The sequence below is a fragment of the Babylonia areolata genome, chromosome 21 (genome assembly GCF_041734735.1).
Source record: "Babylonia areolata isolate BAREFJ2019XMU chromosome 21, ASM4173473v1, whole genome shotgun sequence".
NCBI lineage: Eukaryota > Metazoa > Mollusca > Gastropoda > Neogastropoda > Buccinidae > Babylonia > Babylonia areolata.
Genome location: NC_134896.1, coordinates 54,972,334 through 54,996,120, shown reverse-complemented (window position 1 = coordinate 54,996,120; position 23,787 = coordinate 54,972,334). Strand labels below are relative to the sequence as shown.

Genomic DNA, 23,787 nt, shown 5'->3' with positions numbered 1-23,787 from the left:
CCAGTTCTTACTCCAGTTTTAGCAACAAAATGGACGTCTAGTTATGTGTTGTATTTGCTCACTGACATGAAAACGGACAAAGCTCACGTTGATATTTATTTTATCTTAAATGAAGATAACTGGGATCACGAAAGAAAGTAGGTGAAGTTCGGAAAATGAAGAAAAGTTTGAAAATTGCATGTATTTTAGAGAAGAAAAGAATTAGGAAAGGTAGAGAACTGACACCATGCACATGATAATCAATCCACCATCTTGAAGCAATCATACATTGAATGTTTCAAATTTATTTCCCATTGATAATACTGTTTAGGAGAAATTCCCCACAAAGGTAATAAAATAAATTGACCTGTGAAAATTCAAAACCACAAGCACAACAGCTGATCAGGTTCAATTTTTTTCAGGTCATAACAAACTAGCTCTCTTTTTCAAACACACACTACAGACACATACACCCTACTCTCACACAAATACCACATGCACAATTATAGGAATAAAATACACTAGTTTTGAAAATTAAAAAATGACTAGAAAAGGAATATAATTTCACTTCAATTTCTTTCACAAGATATCACTGTCTAGGTTTATCTTTCTGTCTCTCATACTGTACACGCACATACCCCTCATACTCACACAAATACCACATAACCCACAATTGCACATGTAATCGGACATGAAGTTGACTAGGTTTGAAAATCACAAATGCCAGGAAAGGCATACATTGTCATTCATGAAATACAAGGAACTCCTAGAGAAAATCCACAAAACAAACACATGATTCTTGGATCACTTTCTCCAGACACTAAGTAAAGAAACAAAAAACAAACAAAAGCCAAAAAATTTTAAACAAAACAAAAATCAAAAACAACAAACAAAAAACCAAGCGTGGGAAGCAATTGCAATCTGTGTGAACAAGGCGTCAGTCAGTTGTCACAGTTGAAAAATCAGAGACGCGTGAAAATTTGAGTTTCTAGGATTGTTTTCCTGTTTCTCCAATAGTATGTATACACATTCACATGTCTCCCCCACTCACACAAACAATGAAAACTATTCCAAAGCTAAAGAATCGGTTTGATCTCAACTAAGTTGAGTAGCAAAATTAGATTTGAGTATGAAAATTATTATGAAAAGAAATAAATACTGTTTTCATGTTTAGTTCCCTTTAGAACAGAACTAGCTAGCAATAATTCAAACATGTTCAAAAAAACTTTTGCACAAAAAGATGTTGAAGTTTCAAAGCACAACTGGCATTTTGTGATATATTGTCACAGCTAATTTCTGAAAACCAATTTAATTGCCTATTTATGATCCTTACATTTCCTGGCTATTTTCTTTTCTTATTTCCCTCACTTCAGAACATTCTGTTTTAGTATTTCAGTGCAAGCAGCAAGAATTCTAGCACCCATTTCCATCAGCTGATGATGTCTGTCATTTGCTCTTTCTTCCCTTTGTCTTTCCCTCTCCACTTCCCTTTCTTCTCTTTGTCTTTCCCTCTCCGCTTCCCTCTCTTCCCTTTGTCTTTCCCTCTCTGCTTCTCTTTCTTCTCTTTGTCTTTGTCTCTCTGCTTCTCTTTCTTCTTTTCGTATTTCCCTTTCTTCTGCCCCCTTCTCTTTTTCAATCTGCATTTGATAATATTCTGTGATAGCAGATCTTTCTGCTGAATCATTTAGTTTTCTCCTTTTGTTCACTTCCATTCGCTTGCTTTCAGCCCGGCGTTTCTTGGTGGCGGATGAGCAGTGCAGCGGAGATGATGGCAGAGGCGTCACAGGCCTGTCTGGGCACTGCACACTCTCTGCAACAACTGGAGGCATCTCAACGTTCACCGTGTCAACGACGATGTACGAGGTACCATCAGCAGGAACAGCACCTGTGAGACAAATGAAAAGGACCATACACGTAACACCTGCATCTTTCAAATTTAAAAAAAAAGCAGAAAAAATACAATATGGACCGACTTTACCTTTATTTTTGCTTGTTTAGTGTTGACTCCCTCAACGCTCATCATGACCTTTCAACTCGCACATCCATGGAATGCATCGCACAATACCACATGTCACAGTCCACAGGCAGATTCGATTTCAAGCCCTTGGGAGGCAACCCACTGAAGAAATGTTAGGTTAGGGTTACGGTTAACGAAAAAAAACAAAAAAAAAACTAACAAAATCAGTGGTCATGGTAACATGGAGAAAAATAACAAAAGAACCATAGGGTAGGTTTGTTGGAAACAACTTTCTTTTTTCAGGACAAAGTGAGACATGATAGAGGGAGGGGGGGGGCAGGTTGGTCAGAAAAAAGGGGGACCCGGAGGATGTGGGCTCTAGCAGAATCGCCCAGTGCTGATTTTCAACACCACCCAGTGTGTTGCATGTTTCACTGTACTAACGCCTGTCACAACCTTTCCGGTTCCGATTTCATCTTATTTCATTTTGTGTGTGTGTGTGTGTGTGTGTGTGTGTGTGTGTTTTCATATGAAAGGTTTGGGTTAGCCTTAAAAATTAGGGTAGGTTGGGTTACCATAGCCACACCAATTTTTCTTTCAATTTTTTTTTTTTTTTTTTTTGCCTGAGGAAATATCAAACCTGAGCTTACAATCTCAACAGAGCATGTAAAGCGGCACAGATTTAGCTACTGCTGATATAAAATGATGAGAAATAGGATATGTACATGCTATGGAAGTCCAAAGCTTGAATGACACTATTTGACTTCGTTATACTCTACGCTTCCTTTACCAATATATCCTTAAGTCAACCAGGCTAAAAAAAACGACAGTCGCCTGCAGGGTTGTTTTTTTTATCCGGCTATTGGCATCAAATAATTATTGCTAATGTTATACAACATGTTACTTCAAGAAATGTACCTGAGGAGGGGAGTGTGCAGAATGAAGGTTCTTCAAGGCTGCCAGTGACCCCAGTACATGCATAAGCGTCAGTTGCTGGAAGCCGATGCACTGCATCACTTTTTCCTGGAAAAGAAAGTCGTCAGTTGTACATTTGTGAGAATATCGCAGTAAATTTATAAAATTCAACAAAGTTGTATGAAGTATTGTAGTGTTTGCACACTGCTTTGTTAATGTTTATTTAGTTTCTATTTTTGCTGTTCATAATGATGATGTGTGTTTCAATTTTGTTTTCTATAATTGTATCCTCCATGCCCCAAAAGTGGTGAAATGAGAAATCTGTATCCTTGACTGAACCAGGACATTTGAGATTTAGAAAGGGCTCAGTAAAGCTGAAGATAAATTAACATTTTTCTCATAGTCTGTTCCTTTGAATGTTGGCGGTAATGAAAGAAAAGTATTAAGCATCTGGCACAAGTTTTTTGTTTTATTTGTTTGTGTCTTTGGTTATTGCAATGTCACAATTATTTCATAGTTGTATTGTTAATAATACTTGATACTTCAAATTTGAGCCTGATTGTGTGCATACACTTGTATCTTTGCCCTTTTTTTTTTTAATTTGCACATATGCGGTTTTGTTGTGTACAGAGTTAAGGATTGTAGGGTAGGTGGGTGATAGTGGTACGAGCCCTGCCCATCCATAAAAATGATGATGATAACCAACAAGTGATTAAAGAAAAAAATTAAGGTGGTTTTTACAAGACTCATAAAATTAAAATGTTGGGCCAACATCAGAAGAAATTGCAATGAAAATGAAATGTTCAGCAGAAGTTTCAATCACCTGCGGATTTGTCATTCTGGCAGGCTGCTGTAGAAGTTGCCACTGCCAACTGATGTGTTGCTCCCTTAACAAAAGTCTCGCCGACATCCCCTGAAAAAGAAAAATTCCTTGATTATAAAGTAACTTTAGAAATATGACCAATGTATAGATGATACTGAGAAAATTTGTTGAGTACTCATGTACATTTTTTTACACAAAATGTCAGTTGTAAGTAATATATGTTGTACTTGCAGTTCATGTGATGGTTATATGCACCAGGCACTTTAAGCTAGCCATACAGCTTTCTTCTAGAACTACCTACTTTGTACTACTGTCAAAGTGGTTCATCATATAAATATATGAATTAAACAAGCTGATAATAATTAGCCCCATGACAAAGTGTAGAAGTAGAACTGTGCACAAATCACATTCTGAATTTAAAGGAGAGAGAAGAGAGAGAGAGAGGGGGGGGGGTGGGGGGGGGGGGGGGGCTGAGGGGAGCCAGCCGTTGCATGATTATCATGCAGAGAGAAAATATTACAAGGAGGTCTAAAATGGTATATTATTATGTTTTTGGCCTGTAGTATTGAATGATCTACTTACATTGTAAAACAATAGGACCATTTAAAACAAAACAAACAAAAAATTGAGTGATCTATATAATTTACACAATCAAACAAGTAATATCAATGATACAAATGACACTAATAATGATTTTATTTTTTTTACAATGACATATTGGGGAAAACATCTTTCTTAATCATTGTTGAAAGTGTTAATGAAAGTGAAACACACACATCCCATCCTCAATACCAAGAACTTCTTTGCTCTTGTCAGTGAATACTGCTTGAATGTTATGATGCCCCCACTTCATGTTACAAAATAAGGTAACTGATTTCAAATCACCCTAGTTTGATTGTGCTACTGTGTGTGTATGTTTACTGGTAGGAATAGTGATGAAAACCAATATTCTGTTTAAAGAATTATATGTGTATTTGTTTTTCAATAAAACAACATTGTATACCACCACATATTTCTGCACTTATGTTTATGAGGACTGAATAAATTGCTGAATTTTTTAACTCTTGTGTTTCAAGTTTACTTGTTTGTGTTAATGTGAAGAAATGCATGCCAAAGGATAATAAACGCACATTGGGTCACTGCATAAGTCAAGCATATATTATGCACAGTCATGATTTTTTTTTTAGCATTTGTGGCAGAGTGTATGTATATATATGTTGAAACATGGATTTATCTCATTACAGTGATGCCACTTTGTTGAAACTCATCACAAATAACAGTTTCAGGATTATGTCATAATGATACCTCCACTGTACTCAGATATAAACTGCATATCATCTCATAAATGATGGAGTTGTAATCACCTGTGGCTTCTTTATTCTGGCATGCAGTTGTAGAGGGTGCCACTGCCAACAGAGATGTTGACTCAGCGTTGTGGAAAAAAATGACCTCACCAACATCATCTGAAATATTATCAACATGCATAACCATTGTTGAAACTGTTAATGAAAGTGAAACACACACACGCATCCCATCCTCAATACCAAGAACTTCTTGGCTCTTGTCAATGAACACATAGTAACGTATATAGCTAAATTTAACACTAGTGTTAGTGTAAAAACTTGTTAATCAGACTTACAATTACACACTAAAAATAAACCAGCCAAATTTTCGGAGCAATTATTGTTACATAATTATTACATTAGTCAATAGAATGCACCATATGCTTCCTTGCTTGTGGAAAATGACTTTACCTTGCCTCTCCTTGTTATACAGCAATCAGTTCTGTAGATTTTTCAGTGCAATGTGACATCTTTTTGTTTACACACATACTGAGATGAACACACAATGTGCCGCCTCATTCCCATCGTAACTGTATCTCCTTTTTATAAAGGGAGAATTGTAATAAAGTGAAAGTGGCTGCCTCACTGCAAATAATAATTTAAAACTAATGATACTAGTAATATGAAATTAATACAACGCTTAGTAACTATTACATGAACTCAATGTAATAAAGCCTTGAGCATTGGCACTCAGTCATTAAATGAATAACTAGTATAAAATGTAAGAAATATGTTAAACATGCAGGGCCACATAAAAAGTGTTTGTGGTTAAGGTAAAATGTGTGGTTTTGTCATGCTAAATTTTTGTCTTTGTTTCCGTGCTTCATTAGGGCTCAAAGGACAACAGGCGCCTTATAAACTATATATAAAAGTATATACCGAGAGAGAAGCACACACACATTAACAATGTTGGAAAACGAAAGCCATCGTGAACCTCCTCATATAAAGTTCATCTACATACACACACAAGAAAAAAAATTAATCACACCAACACACTTGGACTGATGCGCACACACACACACACATTCTCAAACACACACACACACACATTTCAGATTATACATAATTTGCACAATTGACTAAACATGAATTAAATAACTGAAAGAAAACATAACAGGATAAGGACAGTGTAGGTAGCTCCCCATCTCTAACTCTAATCCAAATTTTGGGGGAAAGCCCTTCGGTTTCTTCGCAAACCATTGCTAGCATCTAGACTCTTGCACAAATACTTGTAATGAAACAAATTCAGATTCTCATTCTCATTCTGCGATTCCACTCTGAATGTAAGTCGACTGCTGGCAACTAAATCGATATCAAATTTCAAGAGCATACATTGATTAAAACTGTACTCAACACACACACACCCAGTGACACTCATGCCACGCACAAAACTTAAACTAAGTTGAAAACTTTAACTTGTAATTAAGCACGCGCAAATATTAAATAAACATAACATTGGCCACTTACTTTTTTTGAGTCCATCAATCAAATGGGAATCCTTCCCAATAATCATCTCGATGAGATGGTCGTAGGTGTCTGGGGGTACTGCTCCTGCTCCAGTTTGGTTCCTTTGCTGTTGACGCTTTCGATATTTTTTTTTTAACCCGTGAAATTTTTCACGCACCTCTTTCGTGGTTCGACCATGAAAACTGATCGACGCCTCGCTGACACAGCTCGCGATCGCTTCCCACGCTTCGGCTTTCTTTTTTGCCGTAATGTCCGGAGAAAGCGATGAAACAATCACACGTTTATTTTCGAGGATTTTCTCCAGCAGTACCATAGTTTCCTCGTGGGTCCAATTTCTTTTCCTATTCTTCTCTCCACTCGACTCGTTCAGTGATACTTTGTTCAACATTTTCGCTTTCGACAGGAAGAGATTGCAATTTGTTCAGCGCGCATGCCCATAGTTCAGCGCGCATGCCCACAAGGGGGAATCCCTCGCAGTTTAAAAATAGGTGATGGGTAGCTGCCCTTGGGTTGCAAATTGTGTTGTGAATACCACGTTGACTTTGCCCACGGACCTGTGGCTTACCCATGGGTCCCTACCCAGCCGTGGGCAAGTTGCCCATGGGCAAATTGTCTTGTCCCATGAATACGGGCCCAGATGGAGCTGAATAAGAAAATAATGTAGAAGCTGCTTAAGGAAAAAGAAATGTTTTCAGATCTATTTAGTACTTTACCGCACCTGCAGCTAAACAAGCACAAGCTGGAGACTTATTCCCCCTGACAGAGCAGGAGTTTTACCTTTGTTGCCGGCGTCTGCGATGACCTGGTACAGCAGCTTCTCCTCCATGTCAGCTCCTTTCACAGCACTGCCAGCCAACAACACACAAACACACATGACTGCACACATGTGCATGCACACACACATATTCACAGTGCATCAGAGCATATACACAAACATTCATTCATGAATGCACACCATGTACACAGTTACATATTATACACACACTATTACACACACACTATTACACACACATACAGATTTCATCAAAATATTTGCAAAACTATTATAAATCAGTAGCTGGATAGCAACAGTGATATCAATAAATAATAAAAGAAAACAGCCCAGATTATGGATGCTTTCATATTTTTACACTGTGTGTGTGTGTGTGTGTGTGTGTGCGTGTGTGCATGCCTGTGTCTGATGCCAAAACAAATGCTACTCACTGAAACACATACACAATAAATCACTATTTAAACATGTTTCAATTAGATTCTTTAAGGGAGTTGCCTCCTAGAATAGAAGCAATACAAAATTCAATCAACTTATACAGTTGTGTGTTTTGATGATGGTGATGATGATGATGATGATGATGATGATAATGATGATGATGATGATGATAATAAAGATACTGATAATACAAAATGTTAGAAAATAAAATAACTGTGACCCAAACTCCCAAAGTCGTGGGCTCTAAGCCCCTCCCATTAAACAACACATAAACAACAGTACATCATATGAGCATACAACAGCGAAACAGAACATATGAGAAAAAATATATTCACAAAGACAATAAATGAATAATACAGACTGGAAATATGAATCATCAAAAGAGCACAAAACATGCCTTACACACACCCACATACACACCCACACAAGGACATGGAACACACTCATACAACAGTTGGAATCACCTGCTGGCAGAAGGACATGGAACACACTCATACAACAGTTGGAATCACCTGCTGGCAGAAGGACATGGAACACACTCATACAACAGTTGGAATCACCTGCTGGCAGAAGGACATGGAACACACTCATACAACAGTTGGAATCACCTGCTGGCAGAAGGACATGGAACACACTCATACAACAGTTGGAATCACCTGCTGGCAGAAGGACATGGAACACACTCATACAACAGTTGGAATCACCTGCTGGCACAAGGACATGGAACACACTCATACAACAGTTGGAATCACCTGCTGGCAGAAGGACATGGAACACACTCATACAACAGTTGGAATCACCTGCTGGCAGAAGGACATGGAACACACTCATACAACAGTTGGAATCACCTGCTGGCAGAAGTAGAATCCTGAAGACGATACAGCAGCTCATCTTTTCCTTGAATTTTTTTCTTGAAGACCTTGATGCGACCCTGCCACCAAAAAAAAAAAAAAAAATCTGAGAAGATATTTTATTATTTAACAGAGAGAAAAGGACAGAACCATAGGCAGAAACAGTGACACAGCAGAGGCTGAAACAAAATGCCAGAGAGCAGAATGTTCAGCAGACAAACTCACACCCAAATGGTGCTGAAAGAAAAAGAGAGCTAATTTACTTGGGGAAAAAAAAGGCAGGAAAAAAAAAAAATGAAGACACACAACCAGAGAGCACAGAAGAAAGATGAAGACAGTCTGAGGTCATTTATTTTAAAACAACATCAATTAATTCACTGGTTTCTTCACTGGACCAGCAGGCTTTACATCTAACCTCCACAATGTGGCCGTGGTGAATAAACAAATTAAAAACAAGAGAGGCAAGGCCTTCAAGACTCACTTGTGATAAATTAAGTCCCCTAGCATTAATTACAGAGTAATTTCCCTTTTTTACTATCTGCAACAAAACGTTTGCAAAATAAATAAAACTTCCATGCTTAGCAAAAGAAGTTCCTGTTTGAACAAAAAATGATAATAATGACTCCTCTTGTTGTGTCAGAATAAGAGGTCAAAGTACCAAGTTTAGAGAATACAAAAAATATAAATATAACAGTAAATGCAGTTTGCATGTAATTAGGCTTCTTTTTTTATTTTTTTGTACCCATCCCAGAGGTGCAATATTGTTTTAAACAAGATGACTGGAAAGAACTGAATTTTTCCTATTTTTATGCCAAATTTGGTGTCAACTGACAAAGTATTTGCAGAGAAAATGTCAGTGTTAAAGTTTACCATGGACACACAGACACATGGACACACGGACACACACACAGAGACAACCGAACACCGGGTTAAAACATAGACTCACTTTGAATAAATAAAAAAGCTTAACAAAAGGTAAAAGTTCCACAACTTTTTACTGCCGGCCATCAGGGCAGTGAATTCATATTTATATCCACTGTGTCTTGGGCACGGCATAGGGAGGCATGGCCCAATCCTCTTTACCACCACTTCAACCTTTCCCCGACCCAAGTAAGGAGCACACCCATTCCCACTTGGGTGGAGTGAGTAAAATCAAATGAAATAAAGTCCTAAAAGTGCCTTTCCCAAGGATGCAACATCAGGCTACACAACACCATGCTGGAATGGGGCCTTGAACTCTTGATCACTGGTGAACAGTGGATGAGATGTCCATGCTCGGCCCAGCTCTGACACAGCACCTCCTGATGGGGAGGAAGGTTCCTAAAATCCCAAGGCCTAATTCCAAACAAACGGCAACAAGGACACTGACATCTATGACAGTGATATCAAACCACAAAACTTACAAATGCATTCTTATACAAGTGCACACACACACACACACACTACACACACATGCACAGACACATACATGCACACACATGCACACACACACACACATCTTAAATTAACCCTCTGAGCCCTGACCACCGCTTTACCGGTGGCAGAGAAAAATGACATAATGCCCAGCCACCGGTTGAGCGGTGTGTAAACACTTGAATCAGGGACAAAACGTGCGAGAAAACAACTGTACACAACGCAGCAAGTAATTGATAAGTAACTGATATGCTTGATGATTTATCGGAAGTAGAGTAAGACAGTGGTTACTCTGATAGTGAGGTGGAATTCGAATTGGATGATTTTGCTACAGATAGTGATGTTGAAAATGAATCTGAGCATGCAGAATCAGTTGATCAAAGGAGGCATGTCAGGTTGAGACTCTGCACGCTTCATGGTAGAAATCGATCTTTTTTATCCAAAGCACATGCACAAAACACAGTGAAAAGGTGCAGCAATGTTGGTACTACATTCGCTGACGTCAGAATATTACGGTTTTTCTGATTGGCTCTTCAATATAAGTCAACCAACAGCAAAACACGACACAAGTGTTTATGCACCACTCAACCGTTGGCCAGGCATTATGCCACCCCTCCCCATCACCGGTAAAGCAGTGGTCAGGGCTCAAAGGGTTAATTTAAGAAGATACACACTCCTGGTCTCATACATAAAGACTGACACTGGTGAAAAGTAAGACAAACAACCACTCACAGCTTTCAGCAAAGCATTGAGGACAGTGACGCACTGTGCTGAGGAGGCCTGGGGAATGGCTGATCTCATCATTTCTGAGTTAATACCTTCCGGATGGTCCTCACACAGTGACACAATTCTGGAACATGCATACTTTGATTCTGAACACGAGTGCATAAATCATTCACCTACAATGAAATATTTATAAACAATTCCTCAAAATGCATACTTTATACATGAGTGTACTTAATCATTCATTTGCAATGAATAAAAAATAAACAAAATAATAAACAGAACCAGTCGAAGACAAATGACTGCAATTTTTTTTTTAATTTAAAAATAAATAAAAGGGCCACGCTCAGTGAACCTGTATACACCCACACATGCGAACACTCACACTTGTATGTGTCACACATATAGTAGACATCCTTCAGTCTCGGAAGACTATGGAGTTGCGCTCTAGGTGTTTATTCTGGTACAGCGTCGAGTTGTTCTCGTTCTCTTTTCCATGTGCTGCTGAGCAAGTGTCTCTTCAAACTTGGAAAGACCTTTCTGCACAGTCTGTCTCCAGGCTGACCGTTCGAGGGCTGTTGCTTCCCAGTTGTTCTTTTAGGTCCCTCTTGCACACATCTTTGAATCACAGCTGTGGTCTGCCTGTGGGATGTTTTCCTTGCACAAGTTCTCCATAGAGGAGGTCTTTAGGGATCCGTCCGTCGTCCATGCGTCCGTCGTCCATGCGCACGACATGGCCGAGCCAGCACATACGTCTCTGTTTCAGCAGCGTGTACATGCTGGTGCATCCAGCTCTTTCCAGGACAGTGTTGTTTGGGACCTTGTCCTGCCAGGTGATGTTCAGAATGCGTCGGAGGCTATGCATGTGAAAAGCATTGAGCTTTCGCTCTTGTCGGGCACGCAAAGTCCAGGACTCACTGCCATACAGGAGGGTGCTCACGACGCAGGCTCTGTAGATCTTGATCTTTGTGTGCTCAGTCAGCTTGCTGTTGTTACATGCTTTCTTTGTCAGTCTGGTCATGGTGGTAGCTGCCTTGCCGATGTGCCTGTTGAGCTCTGCGTCAAGCGAGAGGGTGTCTGAGATAGTTGAGCCCAGATAAATGAAGTCGTGGACCACATCCAGCTCATGGTCAATGATGCTGATGGCTGGGGGAGAGTCAACATCATGACCTGTGTTTTCTTCAAGTTAATGGTAAGCCCAAAGTCTTGGCAGGCATCGCTGAAGCAAGTCATGAGCTGCTGTAGGTCCTCAGCTGAGTGGGCGGTTACTGCTGCGTCGTCTGCAAAGAGGAAGTCACGCAGGCACCTCAGCTGGACTTTAGTCTTGGCTCTTAGTCTGGAGAGGTTGAACTGCTTTCCATCTGTCCTGGTTCGGAGGTAGATACCTTCAGCTGCAGGACCAAATGCGTGTTTCAGCATCACAGCAAAGAAGATTCCAAACAGGGTGGGAGCCAGGACACAGGGTTGCGTCCTGGCTCCCACCCTGTTTCACTCCACTCCATATGTTGAAGGCAGCTGATGTTGAGCCATCAAAGATGACGGTGCCTTTCATGTCTTCGTGGAAGGATCTGATGATGCTGAGAAGTTTGGGTGGACATCTGATCTTGGGAAGGATCTTGAAGAGGCCATCCCTACTGACAAGATCGAAAGCCTTTGTGAGGTCTATGAAGGCAACGAAGAGTGGCTGCCTTTGCTCCCTACATTTCTCCTGAAGTTGTTTGAAGGTGAAGATCATGTCTATAGTGGATCTGTTGGCACGGAAACCGCACTGCAATTCTGGGTAGACTTGCTCTGCAAGTACTTGGAGCCTCTTCAGTACTACTCGTGCGAAGACTTTCCCAATGATGCTGAGGAGGGATATGCCGCGATAATTATTGCAATCGCTTCTGTCACCTAATACACATATACACAGCACATATGCACTAACATGCAGCCTCACAAACATCAAGGCTCAACTCTCCACTCACATTCATGTACACCCTAGGCTCCACCATCCATAAACAGAAACATACTTAAAAAAAACAAAAAAATTAACACACACACACACACACACACACTCGCACATACTTGAACTATTACTTGTAGAAAGCCGGCAGGCACTGAAGAAATCTAATACTAGCAAACTAGCATAAAGCTACTGTGCTTATTCACATGAAACATCACATAAGCGAAGCTACGTTTTTGAAAGCAACACTCGTTTTATGTCAGGTACACATTTCAATAAATCTCGTTTAGAACGTTTGCCTCGTTTAAAACGAAAAATTAAAACCATGATGAAAGTAACCGAAACATTACCTGGCTTCCATCTCGTCGTCCATCCCTGGTTCTTTCTTAATGTTCGAACGTGCTCCTGATGCCATGTTCTATCTAGTCAGGTCCCCAAGGCAAAATGCTGTAAACTGCAGACTGCGTACACACTGTGTTGAAATGAGGACAAACTACACACGTGCACGAAGGCAAAACACACGGATCTGACTCTGAAACATGTAACGCAATTTCACCTTTTTACAGGAAACACAAACAATAGACATTAAATCAAAATCTCCCCAAACAAACCATGCTTTCGGAGTTTGCACATGGTAGAATTGCCGTGTTCGTGAATAGAAACACTTGCTTCACGAAAACACTAAATATGCACCATATAATATTCTGCAGGTTATTTCAAGTATCAAAGAGGCGTCACTGCGTTCGGTCAAATCCATATACGCTACACCACATCTGCCAAGCAGATGCCTGACAGCGGCAGCCAGCACCTGAATGACACAACGGCTTTGAGTGCATGCATATATTTGTGTACCTGTCAGAGTGGACTTCTTCTACAGAATTTTGCCAGGGGGCAGGCAACCCTTTTGTTGTCACTGGTTCTTTTCTAGTAGTGCGCCAAGTACGTAGTGCTGCACTGACATCGGACCTCGGATTATTCGTCTCATCCTTTGTTTTCTTGAGCAGATGTGTGTGGTATATATGGATCAGTACGCAGGCTTTGGAACGGGGACTGTTCTGTTCCTTTCATTTTCGTATCTCCCTTTGCATAATTTGGCCAGTTCTGTTTTCACTGGCAGCAACAGCAGCCACACCAACAGCATCAACAAAAGCACTAGCAGCAGTAGTTGTAGCAAATATATGTTTGTTGTAGTCGTCCTCGTCTGCCCATGGCCCCTCGTGAGAAGGCCATCTTCTGCCTCATTTTGTTCACATTGTAGAACATGAACTCCAGTACGATGTTTCATATTTTTACAATTTCGTTTTGTTATGGCTTAAAGAAATATTTCATCATGAGGAGAGAACTCACGTTTCCTTTCCGGATGCTACTTTTCCTTTTCAGAAACTAAAGGTTTCCATAGAACCAGACGAAAATGAAAGCACTTGTTCAGAGAGTGATGAAAGCAAGTGTGTCGGGTGAGCAGAACCTTTTCCATCAATAAAAAAAAAAAGACGAAGAAGAAAAGTTTTTCGATTCTTTCACAAATCAAATGATCGACAGATCAAATTGTCTTCTTTATTGATCAAAATGACTGACAGAACTTGCACTTTTTCTTATTTTGCATGAATTATTAATCATATAAGTTAATCCCTACGTACATAAACATTTATTTAGTCTTAAATTTCACATTGAGATTTGTGGAAAGTGCCTTCAAACGGTTTTCAAAAACTGGAATGGTGGACCGTTGTGAACAGCAACATGAAAGAGAATGATGCAAGAAGGGGGCAATACTGTGAACTGTTAATTTCCATTCAAAGTACTTTGTTGTCTGCCTCAAACAAGTAAAACAGAAAATTTTCTTTAGGCTCGCTCAATTGTTCATCAACAGGTATATATATGTGGGATGTAAAAATTAACAATTAACCGGTATCCCCTGCATGGTTCCGTCCACACCAGTCATGAGGTAGTGGTACTAAATGAAAACCATTCAAGTAATAAAAACATAACATTTTAAGACACAAGTGAAATAAAAGTAAGTGAATAAAAGTAAGTGAATAACCATTATCCCCTTCCTTGATTACTATATGAATAAATCATGAGGTAAAAGGAAAACATTTAGATCATAAAAAAGTATTCTTCTTCTGCGTTCGTTGGCTGCAACTCCCATGTTCACTGGTATGCACGCGAGTGGGCCTTTACATGTATGACCGTTTTTACCCCACCATGTAGGCAGCCATACTCCCTTTTTCGGGGGTGTGCATGCTGGGTATGTTCTTGTTTCCATAACCCACCGAACGCTGACATGGATTACAGGATTTTTAACGTGCATATTTGATCTTCTGCTTGCATATACACACGAAGGGGGTTCAGGCACTAGCAGGTCTGCACATATGTTGACCTGGGAGATCATAAAAATCTCCACCCTTTACCCACCAGGCGCCATCACCGTGATTCGAACCCGGGACCCTCAGATTGACAGTCCAACGCTTTAACCACTCGGCTATTGCGCCCGTCATTAAAAAAGTAATAATGATATAGCATTTTAAAACACAAGTGGAAAAAAAACGAAAAAAGAAAACCCATACACCCTTCCTTGTACTTAAATTTTCTGTACATTAGATTGGTGTCACATAGGAGCATACAGCTTCAAATCACCTGATGACCCATACAAGACATCGTCCTCAACAAGAACAACCTGGTGTACTGTGTGTCATTTGGAAGCATGTTTATCGTTCTATGACACACAGTCACACACTGTGGGAAATCTGATTTTTACTGACAGAACAAAATCCACACTGCAGTCAGTTTGCAGTGTGTGCAGCATTTCAACTAGCATGTTCTGTCATTGTGGAGGAAGGTGGCAGAATGGTTTAGATGCTTGTCTGCCAGTATAGCGTCCATGAGGTTCTGGGGTTTGAATCCTGGTCTCGCCTTTTCTCCCAAGTTTGACTGGAAAATAAAATATAATGTCTAGTCATTTGGATGAGTTGATAAGCCGAGGCTTGTGTGCAGCATGCACTTAGTGCACTGGAAAAGAAAAAGAACCCATGTACATAAATATATGTCTGCTCTCAATACCTGACTAAGCACATTGAGATATGCTGCTGTTCAGTCATCTGTGGTGTAGCATTCCTGGATTTGTTCAAAGGCATTGACGGGCGCAATAGCCGAGTGGTTAAAGCGTTGGACTTTCAATCTGAGGGTCCCGGGTTCGAATCACGGTGACGGCGCCTGGTGGGTTAAGGGTGGAGATTTTTACGATCTCCCAGGTCAACATATGTGCAGACCTGCTAGTGCCTGAACCCCCTTCGTGTGTATATGCAAGCAGAAGATCAAATACACACGTTAAAGATCCTGTAATCCATGTCAGCGTTCGGTGGGTTATGGAAACAGGAACATACCCAGCATGCACACCCCCGAAAGCGGAGTATGGCTGCCTACATGGCGGGGTAAAAACGGTCATACACGTAAAATCCCACTCGTGTGCATACGAGTGAAGGTGGGAGTTGCAGCCCACGAACGCAGAAGAAGAAGAAGTTCAAAGGCATTGACGCCTCCTTGACAAACTGTTACTGTTGTGTCGTTTACAGTTGGTGATGAGGTGATCAGCAGTATAGGACAAGGGTTATGTGTCTTGGTCGGCATCTCCAGATATGACACCCCCAAAGAAATGGAATACATGTGAGTACTGGACGACTTGTTCAAGTCATTTACATATTGTCATCACTTTGTCTGTGTCAGTTTTTCTGTTACTTGAAGACAGGGCTTTCTTTGGGCAGTGTTCTGTGAAGTTGTGTGCCACACAGAAGGGGCTGTGTGTCCGACTGATGGATGATGGTGTGTCAGACTGATGGATGATGGTGTGTTTGGTGTGTGTCAGACTGATGGATGATGGTGTGTGTCCGACTGATGGGGTGTGTCAGACTGATGGATGATGGTGTGTGTGGTGTGTCAGACTGATGGATGATGGTGTGTGTGGTGTGTGTCAGACTGATGGATGATGGTGTGTGTGGTGTGTGTCAGACTGATGGATGATGGTGTGTGTGGTGTGTGTCAGACTGATGGATGATGGTGTGTTTGGTGTGTGTCAGACTGATGGATGATGGTGTGTGTGGTGTGTGTCAGACTGATGGATGATGGTGTGTGTGGTGTGTGTCAGACTGATGGATGATGGTGTGTCAGACTGATGGATGATGGTGTGTGTGGTGTGTGTCAAAACTGATGATGGTGTGTGTGGTGTGTGTCAGACAGATGGATGATGGTGTGTGTGGTGTGTGTCAGACTGATAAATGATGGTGTGTGTGGTGTGTGTCAAAACTGATGATGGTGTGTGTGGTGTGTGTCAGTCTGATAAATGATGGTGTGTGTGGTGTGTGTCAAAACTGATGGATGATGGTGTGTGTGTCTCACAGAGTGCGGAAGATCCTCAACCTGAGGTTGTTTGATGATGACAGCGGCAAGCGATGGAACAAGAGTGTGACGGACAGGGATTTTGAGATCCTGTGTGTCAGTCAGGTAGGTGAGATCCTGTGTGTAGGTGAGATTCTGTGTGTCAGTCATGTAGGTGAGATCGTGTGTGTAGGTGAGATCCTATGTGTAGGTGAGATTCTGTGTGTCAGTCATGTAGGTGAGATCCTGTGTGTAGGTGAGATCCTGTGTGTAGGTGAGATTCTGTGTGTTAGTCACGTAGGCGAGATCCTGCGTGTAGGTGAAATCCTGAATGTAGGTGAGATTGTGTTTGTAGGTGAGATCCTATGTGTAGATGAGCAGATGTGTGTCAACCAGGTAGGTGAGATCCTGTGTAGGTGAGATCCTGTGTGTACATGAGATTCTGTGTGTTAGTCATGTAGGTGAGATCCTGTAAGTCGGTGAGATCCTGTTGTAGGTGAGATCCTGTAAGATCCTATGTGTAGGTGAGATCCTGAGTGTTAGTCATGTAGGTGAGATCCTGCGCGTGGGTGAGATCCTGTAAGATCCTGTGTGTATGTGAGATCCTGTGTGTAGGTGAGACCCTGTAAGATCCTGTGTGTAGGTGAGATCCTGTGTGTAGGTGAGACCCTGTAAGATCCTGTGTGTAGGTGAGATCCTGTGTGTAGGTGAGATCCTGTGTGTAGGTGAGATTCTGTGTGTTAGTCACGTAGGCGAGATCCTGCGTGTAGGTGAAATCCTGTAAGATCCTGTGTGTAGGTGAGATCCTGTGTGTAGGTGAGATCCTGTGTGTGAGATCCTGCGTGTAGGTGAGATCCTGCGTGTAGGTGAAGTCCTGTAAGATCCTGCGTGTAGGTGAGATCCTGCGTGTAGGTGAAGTCCTGTAAGATCCTGTGTGTAGGTGAGATCCTGCCTGAAGGTGAAGTCCTGTAGGATCCTGTGTGTAGGTGAGATCCTGCGTGTAGGTGAGATCCTGCGTGTAGGTGAGATCCTGTAAGATCCTGTGTGTAGGTGAGATCCTGCGTGTAGGTGAGATCCTGTAAGATCCTGTGTGTAGGTGAGATCCTGCGTGTAGGTGAAGTCCTGTAAGATCCTGTGTGTAGGTGAGATCCTGTAAGATCCTGTGTGTAGGTGAGATCCTGCGTGTAGGTGAAGTCCTGTAAGATCCTGTGTGTAGGTGAGATCCTGTAAGATCCTGTGTGTAGGTGAGATCCTGTAAGATCCTGTGTGTAGGTGAAGTCCTGTAAGATCCTGTGTGTAGGTGAGATCCTGCGTGTAGGTCATGTTGGTGAGGTCGTGTGTGTTTGTTAGGTAGGTCAGGGTGAGATCGTGTGTGTTCAAATTTCTTTCCTTTCATGTCAGATGGGATGGGGATGAACAGCGTTTTCAGCACTGACGTGTGGCCCTGTGCTGTCAGCTGGGCTGCAGGCAGCAGTGATATGTGTCATCATGATAACAATGAAAATAATGATGATGATGATAATATAAATACTGATGATAATGAAGATTATGATGAAATTAATGATGATGATAATAATAGTAATAATAATACTGATAATAATAATGTTGATAATGATGCTGATAATAATGATAATGATGATGATAGTAGCAATAACACTAATAAAGATTATAATAGTAATGATAATAATAATAATGATGATGATGATGATAATGAACAGTAACAGTAATAATAACAATAATAATAATCATGATAATGATAATTAAAAAAAAACACATAAAATAATAATGACAGTAGTAGTAGTAGTATGCCTCCTTTGGTCATGGCTGACCATGGATAGAGTATATCTGACCTAATGTCTATTTGGGCTGTCTGCTTGGACCAAGCAGCATCGCCTGTGACTGTAGAGACCGATGCGAGAGAGACAGTCTCTGTTGCAGCGATCACATGTGTAAGCTGATGGTGGTCTGTCGGCTGCCGTCCCTTTTCTGCGAGCTCGCTTTTCTGCTGCAGCAGCTGACAGTTTGTCCTTGCCAATCCGTAGCTGATTCTTGAGAGTGCTTCTCCATCTGTTGCGGTCATCTGCAAGGCCCTCCCAGGACTCAGTGTTGATCTCAAGTGCCTTCATGTCACGTTTGCAAACGTCTTTGTATCTCAGCTGTGGGCGGCCGACACTTCTCTGCCCCGTGGCGAGCTCTCCATAAAGGATGTCTTTTGTGATGCGACCATCTTCCATGCGGCGAACGTGGCCCACAATAACGACAACAGCAATATTGCTGTGCAGTTTACAATAATAATATCAGCAATATTGCTGTGCAGTTTACGCTGAATGTGACCCTGAAGGGCAACAAGCCGGACTTCCATGAGGCCATGGGGCCTGACCTGTCACAGCAGTTCTACAACACCTTCCTGGACCAGCTCAGGGCTGCCTACAAGCCTGAGAAAATTAAAGGTACTTGTTCGTACATACACACAAGCAGTTCCACAACACCTTTCTTGACCAGCTCAGAGCTGCCTTCAAGCCTGAGAAAATGAAAGGTAATTGTTCATACAGACATACACAAAAGCAGTTATACAACACCTTTCTCCACCAGCTCATAGCTGCCTAGAAGCCTCAGGAAATTAAAGGTGGGGGCGACAGTCAACTGTTGGCATCATCCCACACATTAAGTACTTGTTTGTACTGACATACACACAAGCAGGTGCTTATACAGAGGCATCAGAGTGTGAACATGCACATTCAGATTCAGAAGCGTTTGTAGTTCATGTATACCAATGTGTGTGTGTGTGTTTGTTCTTTTGTTTAACGCCTATCCACAATTGTGATTTTAGACGAAAATCCGTCTCCTTCTCCACCCCACCCATGCCTTAAGTCATCACTACTTTCATTGTTCCTCTGTGTGTGTGTGTGTGTGAGAGAGAGAGAGAGAGAGGGAGCAAGACCACACATATGTACATATTTTGGAACATATTCTAAACTGGACTGACAACCAGTGTAATAAAGCTGGCCTGAATGCTGTGGAGCTTGATTTATGTAGGACTTGAGTAAAAATGAAAAGAAACCTCTTGCACCATTGTTTAAGATCATTGGATGAAATATCAGAGTCAAAAGAGATCTGATAAGTAATGTGTGTGTGTGTGTGTGTGTGTGTGTCGGGGGTTGTGTGTGTGTGTGTGTGTATGTGTAACTCTGTGTGTGTGTGTGTGAGTGTGACTCGTGTGTGTGTGTGACTCGTGTGTGTGTGTGTGTGTGTGCAGATGGTCAGTTTGGAGCGTACATGCAGGTGAACATACAGAACGACGGCCCAGTGACCATCCCTCTGGAGGCAGTACCCTCAGGGGTAAGCAGGATGGGGGGGGGGGGACGGGGTGTGTATGTGTGTGTGTGTGTGTGTGTGTGTGTGTGTGAGGGGCGGGGGTGAGGGGAGGAGGGCAGATGCGGTAATTGGTGCTGAATGGAAAGAGATTTTTTTTTCTTTTTCTTCCTCTCGTTTTTTTGGGGTTTTTTAAGGGCAGAGAAGAAACAAGAATTTTGTATGTCAGTTTGACAACAGGACATATTGATCGATTGACAACATATTGATCAGTTGACAACACGACATATTGATGGGTTGACAGCATGACATATTGATGGGTTGACAACATGACATATTGATCAGTTGACAACACGACATATTGATGGGTTGACAGCATGACATATTGATGGGTTGACAACACAACATATTGATGGGTTGACAACACGACATATTGATGGGTTGACAACATAACATATTGATAGGTTGACAACACGACATATTGATGGGTTGACAGCATGACATATTGATGGGTTGACAACACAACATATTGATGGGTTGACAACACGACATATTGATGGGTTGACAACATAACATATTGATAGGTTGACAACATGACATATTGATTGGTTGACAATACGACATATTGATCGGTTGACAACACGACATATTGATCAGTCAGTTTGACAACAGGACATACTGATTGGTTGAAAATATGACATATTGATCGGTTGACAACACGACATATTGATCAATCAATTTGACAACAAGACATATTGATCAGTTGACAACATGACATATTCATCGGTCAGTTTGACAACACGACATATTGATCAGTCAATTTGGTATCATGACATACTGATCGGTTGACAACACGATGTATTGATCGGTCAGTTGGGTTATGGTAACACAACATGTCTGACTGTCAGTTTGACAGCACAACATCTTTATCTGTCAGTTTCCCAACATATCGGGTTGATCTGTCGACAGTAGTTTCTCTCTCAGTTCACTGAACACAAATCACATGTAGAAAGCTGCGCCATGAAGGTGTGGATGTAAGAGATGCGATTGTGTGCTATGACTTGTGTGTGTGTGTGCGTGTGTGCTTGTGTGTATTGTGTGTGTGGTGGGGGGGGGGAGGGGCGCAGGGGGGTTGAATAATTTTTGATTATGTTTGGTATCTTGTAGTCAGTTTCTTTCTTTTTGATATTTACATACGTGTTGTATTTGTAAACGCCCAGGGTTTATTTTCTAGATTAGGCATAAATGCTCATAATAATAATGACACTAATGTAGGCGTAAATGCTCATAATAATAATGATACTAATATAAGCGTAAATGCTCATAATAATAATGATACTAATAATGCACAGTGACAGTGTTGTTGTTACAGCCGACCTCCAGCAATGGAAAGAACAACAAGGGCAGCGGAGACAAGAAGTCCACAGCCGCAGTAGAAGAAGAGCCGTCTGTATGACACGGTGTGTGTGTGTGTGAGTTAGGTTGGTTTTTTCCTCACGCTGTGTACAGAACAGTACGTTACATAATCAGTATACACTGAGTGCAGTTGTGTGTGAGTTATGTTGGTTTTCTTCAATGCTGTGTACAGAACTGTACATCACATAATCATTATACAGTGAGTGCAGTCGTGTGTGTGTGTGTGTGCGTGGGTGATCATGTGTGTGTATGTGTGTGTGTGTGTGGATCCCCTGGTTTCATCTAGTTAGCCAATCCACTGTGTCTGTCAGTTCACTAAATACAGAATTGTGTTCGTTTGTGCCTGATCTAGAGGAAAGGAGCCAGACATAACTATTGTCTTTGGCATCTATTCAAACTGTGTGGGAAGGATGGATGGATTGCATGGCAGATTTTGTTGTTGTGTTTTGGTGTTGAGAGAGAGTGGAGAGGGGTGTTGAAGAGTTCATTTTCTTTTAAAAAGTGCTGTGGAAGATGTCTTTCATGGAGTGTTTGTCCTTCGAGTTATGGTCCTGGAATAGTTGGTGGTGTTTTTTTTTTTTCCTTCCCTAATTGCATATGTGAATAAAGTAAATCTAGCACCAGAATGTGTCGGTTGTATATGTGTGTGTGAGAGTTTATATCTTTTCACTTTCAATGGAATGAAACAGTGTGTGTGTGTGTGTGTGTGTGTGTGTGTGTGTATGATGGAGATCAAAAGGGAAATCTCCCATGAACCAATACACTGACATAAACAAAACAAACAACAACAAAAAACAACAAAATTCAACCCATGTTCAGGTAGCCATACTTCATTTTCAGAGTTCCACAACTTTTTTTTTTTTTTTGCTCATTATTTTACTTTTGAAGCAGTTACATGGACTATGGGAACTGTAACATTTTAAAAAATCTTTGTTGCATGGGGATCCGATGTTGGCAGGTCTGTACATGCATGACTTAAGAAACAGAAAGAAATCTGACCAGACACAACATTTGGGATTCGAACCTCCCACCTGTGACTGGAAGGCCCTGGGGGGAAGTGATCACTCAGCGGCCATGTCTCTCAAGTCTGGACACAGACCCAGTTATGTTCACAGTCAGTTTACTGTATGTAAAACACTGCCGTCACATCAAGTGCTGACAACACATACACGCCAGAAGTCTTGTTCACAGTCAGTTTACTGTATGTAAAACACTGCCGTTACATGAAGTGCTGACAACACATACACTCCACAAGTCTTGTTGACAGTTTACAGCATGTAAAACACTGCCGTCACATCAAGTGCTAACAACACATACACTCCACAAGTCTTGTTTACAGTCAGTTTACAGCATGTAAAACACTGCCGTCACATCAAGTGCTGACAACACATACACTCCACAAGTCTTGTTGACAGTTTACAGCATGTAAAACACTGCCGTCACATCAAGTGCTGACAACACATACACTCCACAAGTCTTGTTGACAGTCAGTTTACAGCATGTAAAACACTGCCGTCACATCAAGTGCTGACAACACATACACTCCAGAGGTCTTGAATGAAATATCTGACAACTCTATGAACATAAATCACAAAGGAAGCATAACAGTTATATGCATATATATAGATATGATGTAATATATCAAAGTGTGTATATATTTGATATTAAACCAAGTGTGAGCATCAATGTCATCAAGATCAACAAAGAATACACAGAGTATGTGTACTGGTTTCAAACAAAGTGTGAGCATTAATGTCAGTGAACTCGACAAAGAATAAATACCAACAGCTATAAGTGTACATAACTACATGCATGTATATGAATGTGTATTGTGTGTGCGTGTGCGTGTGTTTATGTAAGTTTGTGCCTGCCTATGTGTGCGTATGTGTTAGGGTAGCTGTTAGATACACATGTATGTTAAAATGTATGTATGCAGCGTGTGTGTGTGTGTGTGTGTGTGTACGTGTGTGCGTGTGCATGTGTAGTCACATTTTGGTGTGTGTATGTAACATAGATATGATGTTTTATGTTAACAAAAGCGTTTTTGTAAAGCACCTAGAGCAGATTT

General features: G+C 41.1%; 3 protein-coding genes across 5 annotated transcripts in view; 1 reads left to right on the top strand and 2 right to left on the bottom strand.

Moving 5' to 3' along the window:
* Window positions 1-23,787, bottom strand: part of LOC143295832 (DNA-directed RNA polymerase III subunit RPC6-like) — a 40,167-nt gene that overhangs the window by 13,575 nt on the left and 2,805 nt on the right. The window contains exons 2-6 of one of the 2 annotated variants that reach the window (XM_076607476.1): window positions 22,751-22,806; window positions 12,974-13,095; window positions 10,688-10,805; window positions 8,540-8,622; window positions 7,262-7,329 (exon numbers count right to left, since the gene is read on the bottom strand). In XM_076607476.1, coding sequence (XP_076463591.1) covers window positions 7,262-7,329; window positions 8,540-8,622; window positions 10,688-10,805; window positions 12,974-13,038 — 334 coding nt within the window. In that variant the 5' untranslated portion in view covers window positions 13,039-13,095; window positions 22,751-22,806. Of the gene's footprint in view, window positions 1-7,261; window positions 7,330-8,539; window positions 8,623-10,687; window positions 10,806-12,973; window positions 13,170-22,750; window positions 22,807-23,787 lie in introns of those variants that run through there. The other variant, XM_076607475.1, reaches the window with a different exon arrangement.
* LOC143295834 (uncharacterized) lies at window positions 1,678-6,632 on the bottom strand. Of its 2 annotated transcripts, XM_076607479.1 has the most exons (5): window positions 6,485-6,632; window positions 5,039-5,137; window positions 3,675-3,764; window positions 2,855-2,959; window positions 1,678-1,864 (listed from the first exon to the last, which is right to left on the bottom strand). In XM_076607479.1, the coding sequence occupies exons 1-5, from the start codon at window positions 6,497-6,499 to the stop codon at window positions 1,817-1,819; spliced, it is 357 nt and encodes a 118-aa protein (XP_076463594.1). In that variant the 5' UTR covers window positions 6,500-6,632; the 3' UTR covers window positions 1,678-1,816. The 2 variants fall into 2 exon arrangements, with proteins under 2 accessions (XP_076463594.1, XP_076463593.1); XM_076607478.1 differs by lacking the exon at window positions 6,485-6,632 and having other exon boundaries at window positions 5,039-6,432.
* LOC143295833 (D-aminoacyl-tRNA deacylase 1-like) lies at window positions 13,866-22,344 on the top strand. The gene is made up of 6 exons (XM_076607477.1): window positions 13,866-14,077; window positions 16,193-16,283; window positions 17,015-17,117; window positions 19,309-19,441; window positions 20,248-20,330; window positions 21,676-22,344. Exons 1-6 carry the CDS (start codon window positions 14,035-14,037, stop codon window positions 21,757-21,759), a joined length of 537 nt encoding a protein of 178 aa, XP_076463592.1. The 5' UTR covers window positions 13,866-14,034; the 3' UTR covers window positions 21,760-22,344.